We start from the raw sequence: 24,563 nt of genomic DNA on the forward strand, positions 1-24,563 counted from the left end.
GAGATAGGCGTGATTCATGAGCAATATGTGCTGCCAGCCGTACTTCCAGAGTTTCCCATCATGAGGAGAATGACCTTGGTTGGGAATGAATAGTCCCATGTTGGTGCCGTTGCTGCAGGCTAGGAGGACAGTGGAGCGACAACAGAGAGTGTTCACTCATGGCTCGGAGCCCTGTTGATCGGATACTCATCTCAGCGTCAGCATTTTTTCACTCCAGCCAGATCAAAATCAACTCGTGGACGGACGCAGCGAGAGTCATGAGTGTACTTGAGAATGCAGGATTCGAAAACAAGGATCCAGTGTACAGTGGTGGACGCCTCAAGTGGAGGATGGGCACTTAGGCCTGAAAGCAGAGATGATCTGTAGCACTATGAAGTATCTGGCACCTTGAGGGTTGGAAGAGGCGGAGCTGCAGCAAGGGACACAAGATTGACGCAGCCGGCGCCTTGTACATATCTTTTAGGTAAATTAAGAAGCTGAATCCGATTACAACCTCACCTCTTTCGATTGCAGCATCTGGATGAAGATGAATGGGCCAACACGGCGACTACACCTCTTGAATCTCTTCGGAATAATCTATGATTACCATTTGGGAGTCAGCCGGGAGCGATGGGCAGGGTTTTCTTGAGCGACGAGACTAAATTAAAAGAAAAACTTTGAGGGAAAAAAGATGGCATTCTTGAGCACTCTGGGTCAGGAGGGATGGGAGAAAATCTTGCTAGAATTCGATCGGAAAGAGAAACAGAAGGTAGATGTCGAGGAGCTCAAAGAGGAACTGTGGGACATAGTGATGGAGTTCGGAGAGCCAATACGGATAGGAACTGGATTGAACAGGAAGCAAGTGAGGAGCTTCCCAGCGAAGTTTGTCATATCCGGGAAACGATGCCGGGGACAAAACCTAGATTCTAAAAAGATAGCTCTACTCTAAAACAAAAAAGTGAAGGTAAGAAATTAAGATCAAAACGAGTGACAAGGATAAACATAATATTATAGCTAAGAATATTATTATAGCTAAATCTAAAGGGGAAAAAAGGTACTTGAGGCAAGAGAGCAGGAAATGCAAGATTCAGCGGATGAGGATCGAGAAAAGGAGGTGATACCTGATGCGGTGAACCAAGATTCCAAGCTTGCTACCAGAGGGCGACGAAGAACAGTGCATTGGAAAATAGAACCGCGAGCATTATCCTGAATTTATACCAAAGCGCAGGAGTTAGGAAGGACGATGATTTCAGGCGGCCTCCCTCGAAACATGCAAAAGTTATGGAGATCCGGAGTTTCTCAAACAAGAACTTTGAGAGTGGTCATGACGTGCATCGTATTATGATAGAGTATAAAGAATACTCGATAGCTTCCAAACTGAGAGAGTAACAATATGTTTCTGCGAACATGGGGACATGTTAAAAATCTTGTTTGAGTATGGAGGCAGTCGCGGCATACATGATTTTTGAAGTCACATAATTGCTGAATTTTTGAACGGAGAAGATAATCGAAATTGACCCACTAGATAGTAAAAAACTAAGCCTACGCTTGCTTCTTGAGAATAAACCCGGGTTTGATTGTATGCCACGCTCAGAAAGAAGGGTGAAATTGAAGCTCGGTCGCTGAAAAAACATCTTCTTTACAAACCTGGGGTGTTCTGGAGGCTGTTGAGACCCTTATAGTATCGACGTCCTCAAGTGAGCTTTAACGAGGAGACCACGGAGCGGATAAGGTTTTTACCGAAGAAATATGAGGACCTGGGAAATCTGTATTTTATACAATGATTGATCCTGCCTCTTAATGAAGAGTCCAAAGCAAAACGAAAGAATCCAGAGACGAGCTGCCAAAGAAGATGGAGTTCGGCACCTGTCTTGACCTAGCCACTGAAAGAGAAGGGTATTCTAGTGATGGACGATCGTGTGTGAGAATTCAGTCATTCCAGAGGAAATACTTGGCCACTCGGTTTAGTGAGGTCACAGAAAAGGAGAAATTTGATCAGCAAATCCCAGCTGATTGCTACGGGAGCGCAACAGTGAAGAATACTCGGTAGCTTCCCAAACTGGGAGAGTACCAATTTGTTTATGGGAACTCGGGGATATCTTATAAACATTTTTTGAACATGGAGGCAGGCGCGGCGTACGTGAATTTGAAGTCACATAACTGCTGAAGTTTTGAACGGAGAAGATAATCGAACTTGACGCACTAGAGAGAGAAAAACCAATCCTGCGCTTGCTTCTTGAGAATGAACCCGAGTTTGATTGTGTGCCACACTCAGAAAGAAGGGTGAAATTGAGGCTCGGACGCTAAAAAACATCTTCTTTACAAACCTGGGGTATTCTGGAGGCTGTTGAGACCCTCATGGTAACCACGTCCTCAAGCGAGCTTGAACGAGGAGACCACGGAACGGATAAGGTTGTTACCGAGGAAAGATGAGGACCTGGGCAATCTGAATTTTGTACAATGATTGATCCTGCCTCTTAATGAAGAGTCCAAAGCCAAAACGGAAGAATCCAGAGGACGAGCTGCCAAAGAAGATGGAGAGCCCGGCACCTGTCTTGACCTAATCAATGGAAGAGAAGGGCAATCTAGTGATGGACAATTGTGTGTGAAAATTCAGTCATTCCAGAGGAAAGACTTGGCCACTCGGTTTAGTGAGGTCACAGAAAAGGAGAAATTTGATCAGCAAATCCCAGCTGATTGCTACGGGAGCACAACGGTGAAGAATATTCGATAGCTTCCAAACTGGGAGAGTAACAATTTGTTTATGAGAACTTGGGGATATCTTGTAAAACCTTTTTTGAGTATGGAGGCAGGAGCGGCGTACATTAACTTTGAAGTCACATAATTGCTGAAGTTTTGAACGGAGAAGATAATCGAAATTGACCCAGTAGAGAGAGAAAAACCAATCCTGCGCTTGCTTCTTGAGAATGAACCCGAGTTTGATTGTGTGCCACGCTCAGAAAGAAGGGTGAAATTGAGGCTCGGTCGCTAAAAAACATCTTCTTTACAAACCTGGGGTTTTCTGGAGGCTGTTGAGACCCTCATGGTGTCCACGTCCTCAAGCGAGCTTGAACGAGGAGACCACGGAACGGATAAGGTTGTTACCGAGGAAAGATGAGGAACTGGGCAATCTGAATTTTATACAATGATTGATCCTGCCTCTTAATGAAGAGTCCAAAGCCAAAACGGAAGAATCCAGAGGACGAACTGCCAAAGAAGATGAAGCCCGGCACCTGTCTTGACCTAATCAATGGAAGAGAAGGGCAATCTAGTGATGGACAATTTTGTGTGAAAATTCAGTCATTCCAGAGGAAAGACTTGGCCACTCGGTTTAGTGAGGTCACAGAAAAGGAGAAATTTGATCAGCAAATCCCAGCTGATTGCTACGGGAGCACAACAGTGAAGAATACTCGATAGCTTCCAAACTGGGAGAGTACCAATTTGTTTATGGGAACTTGGAGATATCTTATAAACCTTTTTTGAGAATGGAGGCAGGCGCGGCGTACATGAACTTTGAAGTCACTTAATTTCTGAAGTTTTGAACGGAGAAGATAATCAAAATTGACCCACTAGAGAGAAAAAAACCAAGCCTGCGCTTGCTTCTTGAGAATGAACCCAAGTTTGATTGTGTGCCACGCTCAGAAAGAAGGGTGAAATTGAGGCTCGGACGCTAAAAAACATCTTCTTTACAAACCTGGGGTATTCTGGAGGCTGTTGAGACCCTCATGGTGTCCACGTCCTCAAGCGAGCTTGAACGAGGAGACCACGCAACGGATAAGGTTGTTACCGAGGAAAGATGAGGACCTGGGCAATCTGAATTTTATACAATGATTGATCCTGCTTCTTAAAAAAGAGTCCAAAGCCAAAACGGAAGAATCCAGAGGACGAGCTGCCAAAGAAGATGGAGAGCCCGGCACCTGTCTTGACCTAATCAATGGAAGAGAAGGGCAATCTAGTGATGGACAATTGTGTGTGAAAATTCAGTCATTCCAGAGGAATGACTTTGCCACTCGGTTTAGTGAGGTCACAGAAAAGGAGAAATTTGATCAGCAAATCCCAGCTGATTGCTACGGGAGCACAACAGTGAAGAATACTCGATAGCTTCCAAACTGGGAGAGTACCAATTTGTTTATGGGAACTTGGGGATATCTTATAAACCTTTTTTGAGCATGGAGGCAGGCGCGGCGTACATGAACTTTGAAGTCACATAATTGCTGAAGTTTTGAACGGAGAAGATAATCGAAATTGACCCACTAGAGAGAAAAACACCAAGCCTGCGCTTGCTTCTTGAGAATGAGCCCGAGTTTGATTGTGTGCCACGCTCAGAAAGAAGTGTGAAATAGAGGCTCGCTCGCAAAAAAAAAACATCTTCTTTACGAACCTGGGGTGTTCTGGAGGCTGTTGAGACTCTCATGGTGTCCACGTCCTCAAGCGAGCTTGAACGAGGAGACCACAGAACGGATAAGGTTGTTACCGAGGAAAGATGAGGACCTACGCAATCTGAATTTTATACAATGATTGACCCTGCCTCTTAATGAAGAGTCCAAAGCCAAAACGGAAGAATCCAGAGGACGAGTTGCCAAAGAAGATGGAGAGCCCCGCACCTGTCTTGACCTAATCAATGGAAGAGAAGGGCAATCTAGTGATGGACAATTGTGTGTGAAAATTCAGTCATTCCAGAGGAAAGACTTAGCCACTCGGTTTAGTGAGGTCACAGAAAAGGAGAAATTTGATCAGCAAATCCCAGCTGATTGCTACGGGAGCACAACAGTGAAGAATACTCGATAGCTTCCAGACTGGGAGAGTACCAATATGTTTTTGGGAACATGGGGATATCTTATAAACCTTTTTGAGTATGGAGGCAGGCCCGGTGTACATGAACTTTGAAGTCACAGAACTGCTGAAGCTTTGAACGGAGCAGATAATCGAAATTGACCCACTAGAGAGAGAAAAACCAAGCCTGCGCTTGCTTCTTGAGAATAAACCCGAGTTTGATTGTGTGCTACGCTTAGAAAGAAGGGTGAAATTGAGGCTCGGTCGGTAAAAAAACTTCTTTTTTACGAACTTGGGGTGTTCTATAGGCTGTTGAGACCCTCATTATGTCCACGTCCTCAAGCGAGCTTGAACGAGGAGACCACGGAGCGGATAAGGTTGTTACTATCTGGACTTTATACAATGATTGATCCTGCCCCGAAGTGAAGAGTCCAAAGCCAAAACGAAAGAATCCAGAGACAAGCATTCTAGTGATGGACGATCGTGTGTAAGAATTCAGTCATTCCAGATGAAAGACTTGGCCGCTCGGTTTGGTGATGTCACAGAAAAGGAGCAATTTGATGATCGCTACGCGAGCACAACAGTGAACTTGGCAATTGCAATAGAATTCTTATCGAGATTCTGTAATCTAGAGTCGTTGGAGATTTTGGAGTCTGAACATTATTTAGTCTAGGCATTGCAGGCCTGGTCAGGAGTGTTGCATCAATGGGCTGGAAGGTGGGCTTAGAGGCAGAAATGGGATTCGACTGGCACAAATGTCATTTCACTCGCACCAGATGCTTAGAAAGAAGTGGGGAGCAGTGGCTGGACCCAGGGTGTATGACTAGAGAGATGTATGGGGCAAGGAACACTTGAGCCTTGAGAGGGAGAATGAGAATTCTAGTGACTTTGAGAAGCAGAGCACGAGTGGCAGATTAGCAAAAGTCGCCCCTGTTGAGGACGAAACCGACTCAATTCACACGAAGATGATGGAGTTTGAGCCTCTGCTCGAGGTATCTGGAGAACGCAATCTCCGGAGTAATAAATTGACGCATGGAGACTCTCCGCGTCATTGTGCGGCACAGACCGTGTGGTATCCAGAGAAGAGTAACCCCTGCTTGATATGGGATGTTGAGTAAATTCGGGCCATAGGATTACCAGACCACCAACAGAAGGTAACCCCCTTTCCAGTGTGCTCGATGCTGGCACATGATGAAGTACCAAGAGTCAAAAGCGCCTACAGTGGAAGCAACTCAAGCGATGGACTACAGCAGAAGACTTGAGTTGTTTGAGAAAGCTTGCAAAATATTCGCCATACCGATGGAAGTGAAGCGTGTCTGGAGCCTGGGGGCATTTTTCCGTGGTTCAGGGCAAAGTTGACCTCTTAGTTATACGTCATGACAAAAACTCATATGAAGAAGCATCATATGGAAAATCGTCAGTTCCTGGTAAAAATTTGACCAGATACTTTCAGGAGACCGCTGCGTGCCCATGGCAACCGGATAACCACTGGAGTGAAGTGGGCTGTCAAGGTATCGAGAGATAACACGAAAGCGAGATAATATATGCTAGAGGAGGATCTTGCAAAGAACGTGAGCTTGAACCTATCCAACTCTTTTTGCTTGAACAGAGAGTCCAAGATGAGGCCATCTCAAGAAGCTGCATGAACAGAGAGGGTGCATGCGGGCTTACGAGCAACTGAAAGCATGGGAAGAAGTCGTGATCAGCTCCGATTATGAAGAAAAGTTGTCAAGGCAGATCTTGATGTCACGTACATATGGGCCCAGTACCAGAACGAACTAGGTCGATTCCTCGGGTACGTTTCTTGAGTCTTGAGTAGGGATAAAGAGTTTGGGCTTGAGCTTGAAATCTGAGGGAGCAAAAACAAGATTTTAACCTGTGAAATGTTGTTATCTTACACAGTATATCTAATTTTATACCAGAATTTTGCAGGACATTGTTCTGATTGGGTTGATCAAAACTTAATTTCAAACAGTTTTCAAGCTAAAATCCAAAATATAGTTGGCTGCCAAATTTAATTGTTGTTTACCTAGAGAGTGAAAACTTTACATGGCTATGAATTTTGGGGATGCAGATAAGGTTCTTTTAGCTGGAAACATCTGTAAATGACCACGGGCACTTTATCTTGAGATGCATTCAATATTTCGGAGGCTCACAGACATGACGAAAACGCGCGATGGGTATATCGATCTTGAGTCCAGGGAGTAGGTGCCAGTCGGTCATATCCTCAAGTTTTATCTCCTTTGTGGGGTAAAGTGGTATTTTTAAAAAACCGAATTGGCCATGTCATACTCAATTTCATCACAGCAACTAAAGTAAAAAGTCAGAATATGAGAAGAACCGATTTCATAGTTGCGGGAAAGTGATCACGAGACAAATCACGAGTCCATTTGCTATTCTCAATTTGAACAACCCATTCGAAAAGAGCTGTCTTGTTCCTGATAAAGACACTGAGATTTCGTTGGAGAGTGCCATCGCTAGAGTGAAGACCACCTTGATTGGGCAGGTCGATCAGTGGAGCGACCCACAGGTTCAAAAGATAAAACTTCTTGAGTTGAAACTGATTACCTAAAACTTCTTAGTTACCTTAGTCATCTTACCTGTTAACTGAAATCATCATTCATTTTAATTGCTTGAGTATGTTTTACACAACTATGTTGAGATATGACGGGTCGCAGCTTGATCTATCTGAAATGGATCAAAGGTCAAGTGTCCAACAAAAATTAATGGTTTCTACTTGAGTTTACTTCCCTGTTTTTAATGGCGCTAGCGTGTTTTAGGATTTTAGAGACCTAGCCATGGGGCGTGTTTAATTCCAGAGTGGAGGGTTTTTCGGTAGCAGCCTTTAAGCTGCAACACGATCTTGCTGTCCCATGTCTTAAGCGAACCGTTTTTGCTCCGAGAGAGTGAGGTGCAAGAACAAAAGAGGTAGTGTCCCTGACCCTTGAACCAAATGAACCAATGGTTATAGGGCCTAATTCTCCTAACCGCATATGTGACGTAAGCGGACGAATGTTACAGATTGGCTAAACTCACGAAAGTGAATTGAAGGTTTCGCTAACTCTTACGTCAAAATCGTTTTTTTTTTCATCTTATTTACCGTCAGCTACCTTCTCTCCCAGCTCTATATCATCGTTTTCCTCGTTTCCACTCAATTGTCAGTACGCTTAATGCTATTCAGTTTGTTGCTTGAAATGACTTTCGCTCCTTAAAGAAAAGCAATTTTATGTACTCGGTCGGGTCATCACTAGAAAGGACGAGCATCAAAGCCTTCAGGTCAGTATCCGGGATTGTCATGATCAAATGGATGTACCGATTCAAATTTAGCTTAAGAATGTGATCAAGAGATGACAAGATCCAATACAGGGAATCAGCTCGGTTCTATGCAGATGACGGATGAAGTAGCCAGTCATGCTGCAATGGACTAACTCGAGATCCCTGACTCGTAGATTTGGCTCAACCGGTAAATGATTTTCACTTATCTTGGGATGATGAGGGCTCTTCTATCAAAACCGTCTACATGATGAAGATTAAAGGTTCGCTGAATCATGGACTCCAATGAGCAAACTACCAGCAACTGAACGAAAACCTTCAGTAATTTTGCCTTCCATTGAGAAATGAAAACTTTTGAGGTTTCAAAAGCTCGAAAGCTATTTTTACTTTTAAATAATTGTTGTAATTTAATTTTTTTCTTGTAATTTAAATATTTCCTTCAAACTAAGGTTTTTAAAATTGAGTAAATTTCAACAGAAAGCCAAAACGCTGTTTTAATTATAACTGTGAACAAATTACACAACTGTCGAAATCTTTTTTGCATCTCGGAGAAAAAAAATCAACTTGTTCAAAATAACTTGATTTTTGCATCTTTTCAAAAATAATTTTTGTAGCGTCCTTCACACATTGTTAAGAAATTAAAAGTTTTTGCATGGTCCAGAAAGAATCAAAATTTTGTAACAGATATCTTAGAAAATTCTGTACATTTTTTGCATCTTGGTGAAAAAAAAAGAAATTTAGGGTATGAAACTTATCACCGTTTTTCAATCTGTTTTGTAGCTTTCTTCAATACCGATAACGAATGAAATCAGCAAATGTAAAGGACCTCCTCAGAGTCAAGCTGTGTTAAAGACATGAAATTACGTGCTTTCATTAGTTTTCGACATTTTATTAGTTCGTATATGCATCTCGTGGAGACGTACAAGGAATGAACTAAATCTGTAAGGTAGAATAAAGATACTACTATTACTACTACTACTACTACTACTACTACTACTACTACTACTACTACTACTACTACTACTAATACTACTATTACTACTACTACTACTACTACTACTACTACTACTACTACTACTACTACTACTTCTGCTAATACTATTACTACTACTACTACTACTACTACTACTACTACTACTACTACTACTACAACTACAACTACAACTACTAGTACTACTGAAACAATTATTTCCCTTTAACATATACAAAGGCATCATACAGATTGTTGAAAGGCTATTTACAGGGTGTATTACATTAATATAGTGACACGGCAAGCAACAAATTACTCAGCATGTAAAAAGTATTAAGTATATAATCAAGGTGTAGTAAGAACGGCAATTGATGCAACTACAGGTCAAAAACATAGTACAGGAGTTGTTTAAACCAAATGAGTTAACCATCGCTTGCAGATAGTTTTTGAGTGACTTCTTAAACGCTTCACGCTTCAGGAGATGCAAAAAAATATCTGCAATATCGTTGGAATATATCATGTTTACATATCGGCACACGCGATAGAAGGAGAACTGCTCAGTGAAGAAGAGACGACATTTCTTGGTTTTTGTCAGTCTAGGTTAGGTAGTGTTACGAAGATCTTTGACTGAGAAGGTGAAAATAATGAATTTATAAATATCGAAATCGATTTTCTCTTTAAACACTCTATTGAGGAAAACCAAGTCGTATAATGCGATGGAGAAAGATATTGACAGGGAATTGGTCATCTTCAATTGCTCAGTGTAGTCACTGAAACCAAGTCGTATAATGCAATGGAGAAAGATTTTGGTAGGGATTTGGTCATCTTCAATTGCTCAGTGTAGTCACTGAGAGCCGTCACCCATTTTAGACATTTTTTATTAAGCAATTCAAGTTTACGCCTCTCAAGTCAGGAAGGAAACCAGATTTGACTGCCCTAGAGAAGGACACTTCTTATGCAAAGTTGATAATATTTAAACTTGGTCCACAATGAGACGCTGTATGGAATAGAACGTTTGATAAAATGAAAAGATTTATTAACCGCAATAAGCTTAAGATTGAGTTTAAGATGGTTGTCCTATTTCAAGTTTTGAGAAATTGTGACCCCGAGATCTTTGATAGGTGATACCGAAGGAATAGAGATATCATTAAGACCGAGCGATGTTTCCGACTCATTAGAATTAAAACAAAATAACTTTGCATTTATCGGCCTTAAACGTCATTCCATTTTCGATAGTCCAGTGGTTAAAAAGATCTATATCTCTTTGAATGTCCAAATTCGTGGCGTGGAAAAGCAGTGTACTGTCATCAGCGAACAAATAACAGTCAGAAGTTAAAAGAGAACATACATGTCATTAATGAAGAGAACAAACAATAGTGGCCCTTAGACGCTGCCTTGCGGCACTCCACTAGTTAGATAACCTATCGAAGAAGATGTATTTTCAATCATTACAATTTGAGTCACTCAGATACGAAGAGAAAAAAAAGATAAAAGTGTAATCAAAACCAAACTTAGCCAGTTTACCTAGTATAATATGATGAGTTACTTGGTCAAAAGCTTTGCAAAAATCTGAAAGACTTTCAAGTATACTGAAAGACTTTCAAGATTCGTCTCATTATTTGAATAAATTTTGTCAAGATATTCAAGAAGCAGGGTAATGATTGATCGTTTTGTCATGAAACTATGCTGAACGGGAGTAATCTATGGTCTCACTCGAGAATATATAAAGTTTAAAATCCTTCTCTCCAGAATAAGCGATAATTGAGGTAAGATGCGGATAGTTTTCAACATTTTCTGAATTGTTAGTTCTTAGGATGGTTGTTGTAATTTAAGCACATTTCCAAAGCGTAGGCCATTTTTGGTTTTTAAGACATTAACAAAAAGCTGAACGACAAGTGGCGCAATAATATTGCTGCAGTTGCTAAGAACAAAAGTTGGAAGGTTGTCATTGGTTAAACATGTAGTTGAAGCCGAAACGAGTGACGTTTCAACTTGAACAACTCTTATTTGAGGCACGTTTAACAGATTGAAGGGTTGTAATTTGCATATAGAGCAGAATTTCATCTTGGTAGGATCACAGAACAGAAATAATCATTCATAAGATTGACTTTTTCCAAAGAATTGGTAGCTCTTTGTCTTTCCACTGCATTTGATTTGGTGTCGTTTTCTAGTAAATTAAATGAGTGCAGATATTTAAAACAGTCCTGAGTCAAATTCGGAGATAACGATTCAAATAAGCATGTTTTATCGACTTCAATTGATTGCTCAAAATCGTATTGCAATGGAGAGAGACGTAGTTTGTTATTATTAAATTTTGAAGCTGTTTGAAGTTTGTTAAGAAGATGAACAGTTTGTCAAGAAGATGAATTGGTAGCTCTTTGTCTTTCCACTGCATTTGAGTTAGTAGTCATTTTCTAGTAAATGAGTGCAGATATTCAAAACAGTCATGAGTCGAATTCGGAGATAACAATTCAAATAAGCATGTTTTATCGAGTTCAATTGATTGATCAATATTGTATTGCAATTAAGAGAAACGTAGATTGTTATTATTAAGTCTTGAAGCTGTTTGAAGTTTGTTAAGAAGATGAACAGTGTGGGACGAAAACAAAATAAGGAAATTATTGCCGCCTTTTGGTCTTTTTACAGCACGCAAAGGTTATTAAAGCCAAAATTTCAGAACACCAGTGACGTACGTAATCTTCGATACTTAATGAGCCAAGACTCGAATTTTGAGGAAAAATAAGATTAACAAAGCATGGGCTAATTTTTTTATTGAAAACTGAACAAGAGAATGAGGCTTTTGAAAATTGAGAGCTTAAATTTTGCCCAGCGGTGCTCAGTGTTAATTTGGGTATTGTAAAGAAAGCAAACACGAGAAAGTTGTCTGAATACAATTTGTTGTCATGGAAAACTGTTTATAGTTCAGTATGGGATGACAATATCAAGTCCAGGGCGTTACCGGATTGATGTGTTGGGTCATAAATAAGGGGTAATAAGTCGAGTTCCTCGATAGTAGAAAGAAACAAATTAGAGTAAACCGAACGCCATAAAAAGATGTCCAGCAGATTTTGGGCATATTGAAGTCACCCATGAGTGTGTATGAGCTTGATAAAGATGCTAATTTAGTATGAAAATAACGGATGCTTTTAACTAGAGAATTGATAGGTATTCTGTATGCAGATGTATCAGGGGGGTTGTAAACAAGAAGAAAGACAAGGTTACGATATCCGGAATAAAATGATAAACCAATGCAATAGTCTGCATTGTAAGAAATAAAAGAGTAGTTTGTTACAAAGCTGTTCTTAAAGGCAATGAGAATACCTCCGTGGTCTCCACAAGCACAATCAACCCGAGCAATAACAGATTAAGGTCAGTTTAATGGAAAGATTTCGGGATTGTAATTTCAGGTTTGAGCCAGGTCTCTGTGAGAAAGACGACATCGAGAGAATGTAAACTAAGATAGTTGAGGAATTAAAAACGCTGGCTGACACTTATCAGGCTTTGTACATTAAGCAGACTCAATTTCAGCTGTAGTCAGTCTAACTCGACCTTTTTTCCATTTCTTTCAAGAGTGAGGCCGCAAATTTTTAACTCGTTGCGAGGTATTTGGTCGTAATTTATTAATTCATAAATATCTTTTCTTGAGAAGTTTGCGTTTCACGGCTTGTTCTTCTTTGTTGAGCGACTGGGATATGAAGACTTTGTCTCGAAAATTTTTGAGTTTATACGCTTTATCTAGACATTTTCGAGCATCCCAATCTGATGATAGGCGTAAAAGTATGGGACGTGGCCTTCGTTCTGAGGATTTTTACTTTTACCAAGTCTATACATTTGGCTTATGTTAATGTTTGACTCGCCAAAATATTCCAGTATTTCCGAAACCTGGGCCTCTTCTGCCTCAACATTGGACGTGAAGTCACTTCTGTCTTCAAAAATACCATCAATTATAATTTCGTTACAGGTTGAATTAGAATGGGTATTATTGTTTGGAATGTTGTTTGACTTAGTCGAGCCTGTGGCCTCAATTAAATTTTTAATATCGTTCATAACATCATGTAAAACTTCATGTTTCTTTATCACAAGTTCAAACTTAGCTTCGGATTTGAAGACGTCGCCCTCAAGGCAGCCACCACATAACCAAAATTATCCACGAACGCGGCCCATACTTGACACAGCATCCGCAGTTATCCGAACACATTGCCCTCCATCAAAAATTGCCCTCAATGAATTCACCCATTACACTTGTCACAACCAATTGCACCTGCATCACCTTCTTTACCACCCTTTTGCAGGATCCGCATTTGACAGATTGAGCCATATCCAACATGAAACTATTTAATAAGCTTGTCAGAACAACTAGGCTATGAACTCAGGAGCAAGGAATTAACACTAAAATTATACTCTATGTATAACATGGCTAAAAATTAAAAAACTGTTATGTCAGAATCAAAAACATTCCTAAATCAAAATTTTATAACCAGGAAAGAACAAAAAAATAAAAAATCTCTAAAATTTACAGGAAAATGTTATTCATGATTACATAATTATATTATGTAAATACAGTTGTTTAAATATGATGGATTAAAACGTTTTAGAGCTTTTTTAGACATGTTTCTCATTTTTCAGATCTTTGATCGTTTTGTAAATATTGTAAAAAAAATTTAATCCTGATGATGCACAAAATGTGCGCAAACATTTGAGTTAACATTTTAAATTTCTTATAACCATTTTTGTTAATTTCTAACCCTTTTTAGCGATAAGCTATAAGCAAACTGTTATATTCCTTCAAGGAAAACAGTCATTAGTTCGAATTTTTTTTCTCTATTTGTACAGAATTTTACTACCACTTTTGTTCATATTTTCAGTAGTGTTTGAGTTAAAATGGCGATGATTGTAGCTGCCAGCTCCCTTTATCACAGCCCGAAACATCTTGAGCAGGAGGAACGGAGAGAGTCGCAGCAGAAGGTCTACGCAGTCCCCGGCCTTTCTTTGAACCCCAAAACCTTGAAGAGTGGGAAGGATTTACGAGTGTTATTGGAACTGCAACCTCTGGCCAGTAAGCAGATTTTTATCTGGCACGACGTGCTGAACAACAGCATATCCTCCCTTTGCACAAACAACTATACGCCCTGCCCACTTGATGAACTACTGGCATATTTACAGTAGAAGCGAAGATAAATTAGTGGCATTGTCTACTGCAGGAGAACGGGCACTCCCGATGTTTTTGAGGATCTGCCGGAGACAGAGATAATCGTCATAAAAACAACTGGTAGTTTTATCTCTAGAAGGAAGAGACAGAATTCTGCTGTCCTGAGATAATATCTTCAACTGCACCAGTCAAGTGAATTGGGGTCGAAGTCACTACGTGTGGTGCTGTCCCATCGAGACCACATGCCAGGCATTTTCTCAAGGATACGGGCCCAGACCAAGAACCATGAAACCATCGCAGGGACGCCTTAGGGCAAAGGCGCGGAGAGCGGAGTTGTTGGCTGGTGACCACCAGCCGGAACCAAACGACCAATAAGTGGTAAGACTTTGTTGTGGCTGTTTTTTCTTTGCTGAGTGCCACATGAGTTTAAGTGCTCGTGGCCTGCAAAGAAGAGAAGACCGCAATTTTGCTGCCGCCACCACTCCTTAGATTGGGCTTGAAAAGAAAACTCACTTGGAAACTTGTATTAGATTATTTAAAACATTTTAATAATTTGAATAGCAATTTCCTGAGAATTAAATTTCTGAGAAAATGTCTCGTTAACGACATTATACCAGATTTTTTACGGTTTCGCGTGCCTGATAACGGTGTTTTTTCGGATCAAGCGGTGCACAGCTTCCAACTGAGACTCTTGAGATCTGAGATAAGCCAGGCAAATGCGGTAGGGCCAAGGCATCGGGATCCTAGTAAAAGCAAGAGAGGTTGTGAGAAGGGGTATAGATGAGAAGTGGTGGCCTTCGGTAGTATTCTGTCTGAACCGGCAAGCAAGTTGTAGTGTCATTAACCTAATAAACAGACACAAGAGAAACCTTGAAACACTTTCGGAAAGACAGGATAGACCATTAAAAAAGTTGGATGGAAGTTCAGTTAGAATTTTAGATGAAGTGATTTTGCCACATTGGGTGCGGGAAGTCTTAAGTTTTGGACCAAAACATCCGGTATGAGACATATTCAATAAAATTCACTTCCTTGCTGACATGAATAGTTTTTTGTCTGAACTGAAGTTAAATAGAATACCCGGAGAAAATTCATGTGAGATTGAAGCAGCTGCAAAGAGATATGCTAAGAATGTGAAACAGACCCCCTCTGACAAAGGTGTTGAAAAAGCCAGAAAGTATTTGAAGGGCAACGGTCTTCTGGCAATGCCGTTTGATAAGGTGGTGGGTTTTTGTGTAATGAAAAAGGAGACACATGAGAAAAAACTGAAAGACTTATTACAGGCAGAACAATTTAGTGAGAGGTAGAATCTGACAGACAGCGTGGTTATGAAAATTGAAAGGACATAAACAAAGAATTACTCGCCATGAAAAAGAAGGACGAGATTAGCGAAGCGCTGTATACTAGGTTGAGATCAACGGTAGCGCAACCGGCTAGGCTGTATGGAATAGCAAAATACACAAACAAGGCAAACCACTTCGTCCCGTCCTTTCTTTACCTGGTAGCTCATATGACAACCTAAATAAAACGTTGGCAAAGTACTTTGATGAAATTGATGGGGCAAACTTAGAAACGAACACTCAAATGGCCAGGAGATCTTGGAAAAAACTGAGTTGGGCTCTGACGAGAGTATAATCTTCCTTGATGTAAAGAGTTTGTACACTAATGTACCGCTCAAGGAAGCGGTTGAAATAGCCCTGAGGAGATTATATGAGCAAGTCAACCCTCCGGAAACATCTCGCAAGACTATGAAAAACTACCGAATTTGGCAGTGAGTAAGGTACAATTTAAATGCAATGGTTTGTGGTATGTACAAAAAAACGGTTTAGCAATGGGTGCCTCCCTTATAGTAATATTGGCCAATTTGTTGCTCAAAGAATAGGAACCTGCCTTTAAGAAAGCATTACCAAAAGTGACTGTGCTAAGTGAGGGTAACAAGGAAGTGTGCCCTAGATGTCAGAAAACGGTGATATATCTGACAAAAGGGGTAGAATGCGAAGCTTGTTTGAATTGTTACCACTTAGGGTGTGCTAACATATCGGAATCCGAATATGCAGACATCGCTGAAACAGTATGGTATTGCGTCACTTGTAAAAAACAACAGCAAGCAGATAGGACTGTGAATGGTGTTAAAGTTTTTCTTAGATATGTGGACGACATAGTTAGAACGGTCAAGGGCGATCCTGGGGTAGTTCTCGAGGCTGCCAATAAGTTACATCCAAACTTGCAGTTCACCATAGAAGAACTTGATAGTAACGGTAATTTGGTGTTTTTGGACTAAAATGTCAACGTTGATTCAGCAAAAAGGTCACATGTGATTGGTACCAGAAACTCATTGATACAAGCACCATTCTAAATTTCAGTGGCTGCGCACTTTTGCAGTAAAAAAGGAAAGGTTATCGAAGGGACGGTTCATAGGGTTTTCAGAAGTTCCTCAACATGGGAAGATTTTGACCAGGCATTGGAAAAAAATCGGAAGCAATGGATTGAAAATCATTATCCGAAGAATTGGTCTGACAGGGTAGTGTTTGAAACTCTTAACAAGATCAATGAGGGAAAGAAAAATTTAGAGGTGAAGGCATCAGAACCGAGAAATGATAAATGGTTGAAAGACTCACCACCCCTTCTTACAATGCAATATCGAGGAAATCCATCTCAACTGTTAGCTGCAAAGGTTCGGCTAATATACGGGGCACAAATAATTTTTACAACAAGAATATTGAAAACATGCTTGCCATCCCTCAAAACTTCCTTTGCTCGTGAACTGAGATCCAAAGTGGTGTACAAGCTTACATGTAGTGGATGTAACTCCACCTATGTCGGCCAGACAAACCGACATTTAGCCACGAGGGTCGATGAACACCGCAAAGGGGACTCCCCAGTAGGGCAACACTTGTTTGAATGTAATAAGGAGGTAGACGGTACTGAAGTCAGAGATTATAGACCAAACAGCCAACACTCATAAGCTACTGACACTAGAGGCTTTGCATATTTGGAGGGAGAGGCCGAAGATCAACACACGCGATGAATTCAGGAGCCGGGAAATATCAATGAAATTATAGTCTGTATAACATGGCTAAAAGTTTAAAAACTGTTGAGCCAGAATCAAAAATATTCCTAAATCGAAATTTTATAACCATGAAAGAACAAAAAACAAAAAAATCTCAGAAATTTACAGGAAAATGTTATGATTACGTAATTATATTATGTAATTACAGTTGTTTAAATATGATGGGTTAAAACGTTTTAGAGCTTTTTTAGACATGTTTCTCATTTTTCAGATCTTTGATCGTTTTGTAAATATTGTAAAAAATTTTAATCCTGATGATGCACAAAATGTTGAATTAATATTTTAAATTTCTTATAATATTTAGGATAGCGAAACATGCGTTTGCTTAAAAGGCTAAAAAACTATACTCATTAAATTCCTATGGTTTGCAGTACCGATTTGACGATCATGCAATTGTTGCTTCTGCTAATGTAGATTGTAGCCTAACTTTAAACATATAGTTCCTCACTCTTAATCATCTGAAAGAGGCTTGGACATGGCAATAAATGTCGCACTCATTCATATATATAGAGAGATAGTTACCCTTGCGATAAGCAAGGGTATTTGAAATCGGGTACAAGACTTTTTCCGTAAACAACTTGTCCACACAACTCATCGACTCCTGTTGTTACGTTGGTTCATAACGAATTCACTTTTCTTACTGTCTCCTGCACACTTAGCCTAGGTTTGAATCTGACAAGTACCTTTTTTTAAACGGTAAAAATTCAGGTACAAAAAAATTCGTCCTATTATTTGTCTGCTCATGTTTTGTCGGCTTAGTTGCCAGATCTAAGAATCGTTGATTTGATGCAAAAATTTTTCATTGTAGTTGCTTTAGTTTTGTTAGCATTTTAAAAATCCGGCCCAATCGAAATTTGCTTTTTACTTTGGTTTTAATTTTACCAGCTCAAATGTTTTGTCTTTTTTCGACTTCATCGGTTTCGATTTAATTTATATCTACTTAGTGGCCCCCCATTTGCATCGTTTGATGAGCGAGAAAAGTTTTTCGGAGCGTGTGTAAACTGAGGGGAAAGGGTACTCATAGTTTTTTCTGGTTAAGATTTTCTCAATTTTTTTCAGCATGAAGGGCTTCTGTTGAGGTTTTTCCGTTTTTTTATCGCTTGTTTTTTCTAATGCAATTTTTGCATTCTATTGTCATGGCATGTGTTTTTTTTTTCAAAATTATCTTCATTCATTCTTATAGGCAGGCATTTCGGGTTCGGGTATCGGGTCGGGTTTTGAGACAAATTTCGGGTTTCGGGTCGGGTTTGAAATGAATGTCGGGTTCGGGTTTGAAGAAACCGTCGGGTTCGGGTTCGGGTTTTAGCTTATCGGGTTTCGGGTTTGAAAAATGTCGGGTCCCGAAATGCCTGCTTATAGGTTGGTTGTATGTATAGTTATAAAACATCGATATTGCTTTTTTGCTAATGATTTTTCGGCTATCGAATCAGCTCTAGGTTTAGTTTCCGAATTGTTTATACCACCTTGATTTCAGTAACTATATAGTTTTCGTGGATGCTATTTGGGTAGCACATGTAAAGTTTCCAATAAGATTGTGCCGAACAATTTTGGTTGAATTTAAGCTAATTGGCTGTCGGCTGTATTCTGTCAGCTTATTTACCTGATATTTTTTCCTAAGTTTTGACCTTATTTATGAGATCGTTTAGACTTTTTGTCCTAATTTAGATGTTTGAATGCTCAAATTCAGTTTTCAATAAATTCGAACTTGAAAAAAGTGATTTTCATTTTTTTTTCGAGTTGTAACAAATTTCGAAGTCCTCTTTCATAGTTCTTGAAAGTCTGTTTGCTGTTTAGTCCTATACTTGTTGCGTCGCAAGTGGTGCGAAGCTCGGCTTCGTCTCTATTTATTTTTTGACTGGTTCATATACTCTACATTAACTTCTGGCTGTTTTATATACTCTACACATTTTCGTTTTTTTAATACTTCTAATGACATTTAAAAATTTCGAAACATTTTTCTGTATCGAGAAAAACCGGCTTGAAGTTTTTGATTTTGATCTAATTGCGAGCTAATACGCATTAAAAAAATGCAAAAAAAAACAGGAAAAATATTGTTTTTTAATTTTTTTTTAACGATTTTTTAGTTTTTTTAAGTCTTTTTCTACAAAAGTTGTTTTCCAATTGGCCTATTTGACTATGACTGTCGAATATGCCTAATTCCTATTGTTTCTTTCAGACCTGTTTTTTCCATTACATAAAAAACGACACTAATTTGAAAAAAATGTATTTTTATAAGACTATGATCGTAACATAGTAACCGGCTTTTTTCTTGTTTTTTTTTGGACTACTAAAAAATATCGTAATAATTTTAGACTTTAATGGCCGAAAAGTTGGACGACTCCGCTCTGTTTGAAGCAGACAATGAAATTGAGCGGGAATTGGCGCAGATGACTACAGAAGAAATTTTGGGCCGGACTCGACTCATCGACACAGAAATCAAAATAATGAAAAGTGAAGTCATGCGACTGAATCATGAAATATCCGCCCAAAAAGACAAAATTGCTGAGAATAACGATAAAGTTAAAATCAATAAAACTCTTCCCTATTTGGTCGCTACAGTCATAGAAATTCTTGACGTCGATCCTGCTGAAGATGGCGACACAGAAGGAGGAAATGTCGATCTAGACGGCCAGAAAGCGGGGAAGTGTGCAGTTATCAAAACCAGTACCAGACAAACCTACTTTCTACCTGTAATAGGTCTCGTTGAGCCTGAAGACCTGAAAGTAATAATAGTTTCTTGGAAAAATTTCATATAATTTTTTGATGAAACCTTTATCATTTGCGATATTATTTAGCCCGGTGAGCTGGTGGGTGTAAACAAGGACTCTTACCTGATCTTGGAGAAGTTGCCCCCAGAATATGATTCAAGAGTGAAAGCTATGGAGATTGACGAGAGGCCCACTGAACAGTACAATGATATCGGGGGTCTGGACAAACAGATTGAGGAACTGGTGGAGGCCGTTGTGTTACCCATAACGCATAAAGATCGATTTGAGAAGATTGGAATCAAACCACCCAAAGGTAACTTTATCTATTTATTTTATTCCAAGATAAAATTCAGTTGTAACATTTTTTCATTTAGGCGTTTTGATGTACGGTCCTCCGGGAACAGGAAAAACTCTTCTGGCCAGAGCATGTGCAGCCCAAACTAACTCAACATTCCTGAAACTTGCAGGACCACAACTCGTACAAATGTTTATCGGAGACGGAGCAAAAATGGTACGGGATGCGTTTGCTCTTGCCAAAGAAAAAGCTCCTGCTATTATCTTCATCGATGAGTTGGACGCTATTGGAACGAAACGGTTTGACAGCGAAAAAGCCGGTGACCGAGAGGTACGTTCCGATGAGTATGAATTGCTTTTTTATGAAATTAAACTAATTGATCCTATAAACCTAGCGTGTTGTTGTTTGCAACTTATTTTAATTTGTAAGTGTTGTAGGTTCAAAGAACAATGTTGGAACTTTTGAACCAATTAGACGGATTCAGCTCTACAGAAGATATCAAAGTAATAGCGGCCACAAATCGCGTGGACATTCTCGATCCTGCTCTCCTCAGATCAGGTCGACTCGATCGAAAAATCGAGTTTCCGCACCCGAATGAAGAGTCCAGAGCTCGTATTATGCAGATTCATAGTCGCAAAATGAACCTCGGCGATGATGTGAATTTCACGGAGCTGGCTCGATGTACCGATGACTTTAATGGAGCTCAATGCAAAGCTGTGTGTATCGAAGCAGGAATGATAGCGTTAAGAAGAGGGGCGAGTAGTTTGTGCCATGAAGATTACATGGATGGCATACTGGAAGTGCAATCCAAAAAGAAAACGAACCTGAACTATTATGCCTAAGTTGTAAATGAACCAACCTGTGATGAACTGTTGTTATGATGATATGAAAAATAAAGAAGTTGAAGTGGTTTTAATTAGCATATTTGTCGAATAAATTGTTATTGCTGTCCGCTAATCCATCCTAGATGTTCCGTTTGTTTTGATAACCCTTGCGATAAGCAAGGGTATTGCAAATGGGTACCACACGTTTTTTTTTTACCGTAATTAACTTTGATCACAGGACTCACCTCCTGGATCCTGTACTCACGAATTTACTTCCTTTGTTATAAATTATGAATTCAACCAACCAACTGGCACAGAGGTAACACACCTGCTTGAAACTGCAAAGGCTTCTTGTTCGAATCCGGTTGGAACCTGTTTTTTGCAAACTTAGTTCTCTTTTGTCCTTTTTCGGATTATTGTTCGTCTGTTTATTTTTGTCGGCCTAATTCGCATAACTCAATTTTTTTGAAGGTTCAGCTGTCTTCAAGTTGCTTTAACACCCATGGTTGACGACAAAGCCTGGGTGTTTGAGTCCAATCGGCTATTTAAGATTTTTGTCAGTCTCTTTATTTTTGCCGGCTTCGTATCTGCAGAATGACTCTGTCAAAATCTTGGCTTATCTCTAGCTTTCCGAAAGCTCCATGAAAAATTTCTAATGATGCATGTAACTTTGTTCGGTAGATTTTTTGCACTTTTTCCAAAACTTTCAATGACAAAACATTTTTTTTTTCAATTTTGAAGGTTTTTTTTTTTCTTCAATTTTTGATTTTTTTCATTTGATTTAAATCGCAATCCTTACTCGTGCAATAAGGTTTTTTCTTCAATTTTTGATTTTTTTTTTCATTTGATTTAAATCGCAATCATTACTCGTGCAATCATTACTCGTGTACTAGACTTCTTTCCCCGTAAATAAGTTTGTTCACAGAATGGTCAAAATTAGAAATGGTAAATTTACGTTCAGTTCATAATGAAATGAATTTTCTATTATGCCTCTCAGGCATACTTGGTCTGGAAGTAACGAATGCGCCTGGGATGGCAGATCTCCTGGGTTCAAATCTGACAGTACCTGTTTTTTTTCAAAGGGGAAATAGTCAGTTTCAAAAAAATAGTCGGCTGATTATTATATGCATTTTTTGTCGGCTTAATTGCCATATTGTAGAATTGTTTTAAAGTCTTTTTAGATTATAGTTGGTTATAGTGTTCTGATTTACCTCTGCTGTTTGTAATTTTACTAACTTTGACTTCATATAGTTTCTTTTGTTGTTTTTTTTTACTTCAAAAATTTATTCTGCCCAAACGATTTTCGCCTATTTTTTATTTATTAGCTTAGTGACCTAATTTCAAGTCATTTCAACAAACATATTTTTATGCTCACCTCTGGATCGCACACAATGCTAAAAATTGTAATAAAATTATAGTTTCATTTTTTTCTGGCTTGATAGTTATCGACTTGTGTGATATCGGTTTCTTAGTCTCTTTTTGCGCCTTTCGACTAGCTAAAAAAGGTTTGTATATGCGTGTACGTGTCGTGAGGGTGATAAGGACCTAATAACTTTTAATACTCTTAAGTTTTTTGAATTTTTTTCGTCTTTTTTATTTTCGTTTTTTTTTGGGCTTAATAGGTTTCGACCTTAATTATATCCACTTAATGGCCTCATATTGTTTCATTTCAGGAACAAATAAAGTTCTCTGAGTGTTTGTGATTTTGAGGGCGAGGGGGACCCATTAACTTTTCATAGGTCTGAAGTCTTGCTGATTTTTTTTCGGCTTGAACGAATTCTGACAAGGTGTTTTCGGCTTTGAGTACCGCGGGATACATTACCTTCCGATGCTTATCTCGCATTCTATTGTCTTGGCATGTTTTTGTATCAACACTAGCCTTATTCATTTGGATAGATCTAGTTTTGTTGACATTTTCGATTTTTTCAATTTTCTTATTTAACGCAAGTGGTGCGAAGCTCTGCTTGCCTTGTGTTCATTTTTTTATCCTAAGTGGTGGAAAGCTCAGCTTCGCCTCGGTTAATTTTAATATGATGGATTTCAGAGAATCTATGCGCCAAGATTCTTGATGAATTTCTGTTATTAAAATGTCTGCTTCATTGTTGACCAGATCTGCCCGCTTTTCCAAAAATCTCATCAATGGGTCGTATGTGTCATTTGGAAAGTAAGTATTTGACTCGAAAGCCAATTTTTTTATACTTCCAGCTATTTTCAAAGTGTCCGGTTTCGAAAGTCGACTTTCAGTTGCTCGTGTAATTGAATGAAGTAAATTAGCTGATACATTGAAATAAACGTTAATAAACTTTTATGAATTCTTTCCAACTCTAGGTGGTCGCCTCCTCTTCTAACTCAGAATGAGAGCAACCCCACTCAAACCTCTGTTGCGAGACGCAATGTGAACTCTTCTTTGCCAGATGTGGCTCCTCCTTTCAACAAGTGGCCGGCGGACAACAAGGGAGAATACGTGGTTGCCAGATTGGACGATATTGTCAACTGGGGCAGAAGCGTATGTTTTTACTGTTAACTTGAATCTCTTTAACTATCCCCCCTTTTGCAAAAGGGAGGAGATTCGTTACTGTGCTAAATTTGCATATGCTTAACCGTTGGATGAACCAATTCTAGGTACCAAAGGGAGGAAAACGTTTAAGAAATCCGTTAGCTTATATCCAGGAGTATCTGAAGTTCAGTGCCCAATCGAGTAGTTTCTTTTTTTTAAAAAATACTCGGAACTACAGTTGTATCATTGGAAACTACAGTTGGATTGTGTTGGAACCGTTCATGATATGTTTGATTATTCGAATAATTTTTCTGAAAATCAGATGGTCTAAAATTGTCCGCTTTTCTATTCAGAACTCACTTTGGCCGATGACATTTGGACTGGCTTGTTGTGCCGTGGAGATGATGCACATGGCTGCACCCAGGTACGATATGGACAGATTCGGCATTGTGTTCCGCGCCAGTCCCAGACAAGCCGACGTCATGATCGTGGCAGGAACTCTGTGCAACAAGGTAAATTCTATTAAGCTATTTAATAAAGTGAATGACGAGACAGGCATAGAAAAATTTGAATTAAAATATGAAATTTTGGAGATGAATAAAATAAATAGCCCCAATGATTGAATGATCGCGTATCATAATGTGCTGCACGTAATTTCTGCAATCAGACTAGGTAAACTACGATCATCGGCATAAAGAACAGTTATAGGAGGCCGCAGGTAATTTGTCTTTATTATGCTTCTACGAAAGAGCCCATAAGTTGTAATCTACGGCCAACAGTTTCAGTGCGCGAAACTGGCAGTTTGAAATAGTAAAGAGTAAACAATCAGAGCCCCAGCAATAACATTACAAGCAAGTAACTGTTTTCCGTTAGAATTTTGTCCACAAGTTTCAACGTCCGTGAGAATAAAACTTATTCAGAGAACAAAGTTCAGTTAGAATTAAAATTTGTTCCACTTCAAACTTTTTCATAGAATTTTAATTCACATAATGAGGCCAAACTAATTTTTGAGTTGTAAGTGGAGTCAG

General features: G+C 39.3%; 2 protein-coding genes across 2 annotated transcripts in view; both read left to right on the forward strand.

Annotated features, from left to right (window-relative positions):
- Positions 1-24,563, forward strand: part of LOC134847790 (NADH-quinone oxidoreductase subunit B 2-like) — a 60,143-nt gene that overhangs the window by 29,616 nt on the left and 5,964 nt on the right. The window contains exons 2-4 of the mRNA XM_063865009.1: positions 23,081-23,202; positions 23,367-23,544; positions 23,889-24,047. Of these exons, the coding sequence (XP_063721079.1) occupies positions 23,126-23,202; positions 23,367-23,544; positions 23,889-24,047 (414 nt within the window). The 5' untranslated portion in view covers positions 23,081-23,125. The remainder of the gene's footprint in view (positions 1-23,080; positions 23,203-23,366; positions 23,545-23,888; positions 24,048-24,563) is intronic.
- Positions 19,527-21,165, forward strand: LOC134847729 (26S proteasome regulatory subunit 6A-B-like). Its single transcript, XM_063864925.1, has 4 exons — positions 19,527-19,934; positions 20,007-20,232; positions 20,294-20,544; positions 20,652-21,165. Exons 1-4 carry the CDS (start codon positions 19,530-19,532, stop codon positions 21,054-21,056), a joined length of 1,287 nt encoding a protein of 428 aa, XP_063720995.1. The 5' UTR covers positions 19,527-19,529; the 3' UTR covers positions 21,057-21,165.

The sequence above is a fragment of the Symsagittifera roscoffensis genome, chromosome 1 (assembly GCF_963678635.1).
Source record: "Symsagittifera roscoffensis chromosome 1, txSymRosc1.1, whole genome shotgun sequence".
Classification (NCBI taxonomy): domain Eukaryota; kingdom Metazoa; phylum Xenacoelomorpha; order Acoela; family Convolutidae; genus Symsagittifera; species Symsagittifera roscoffensis.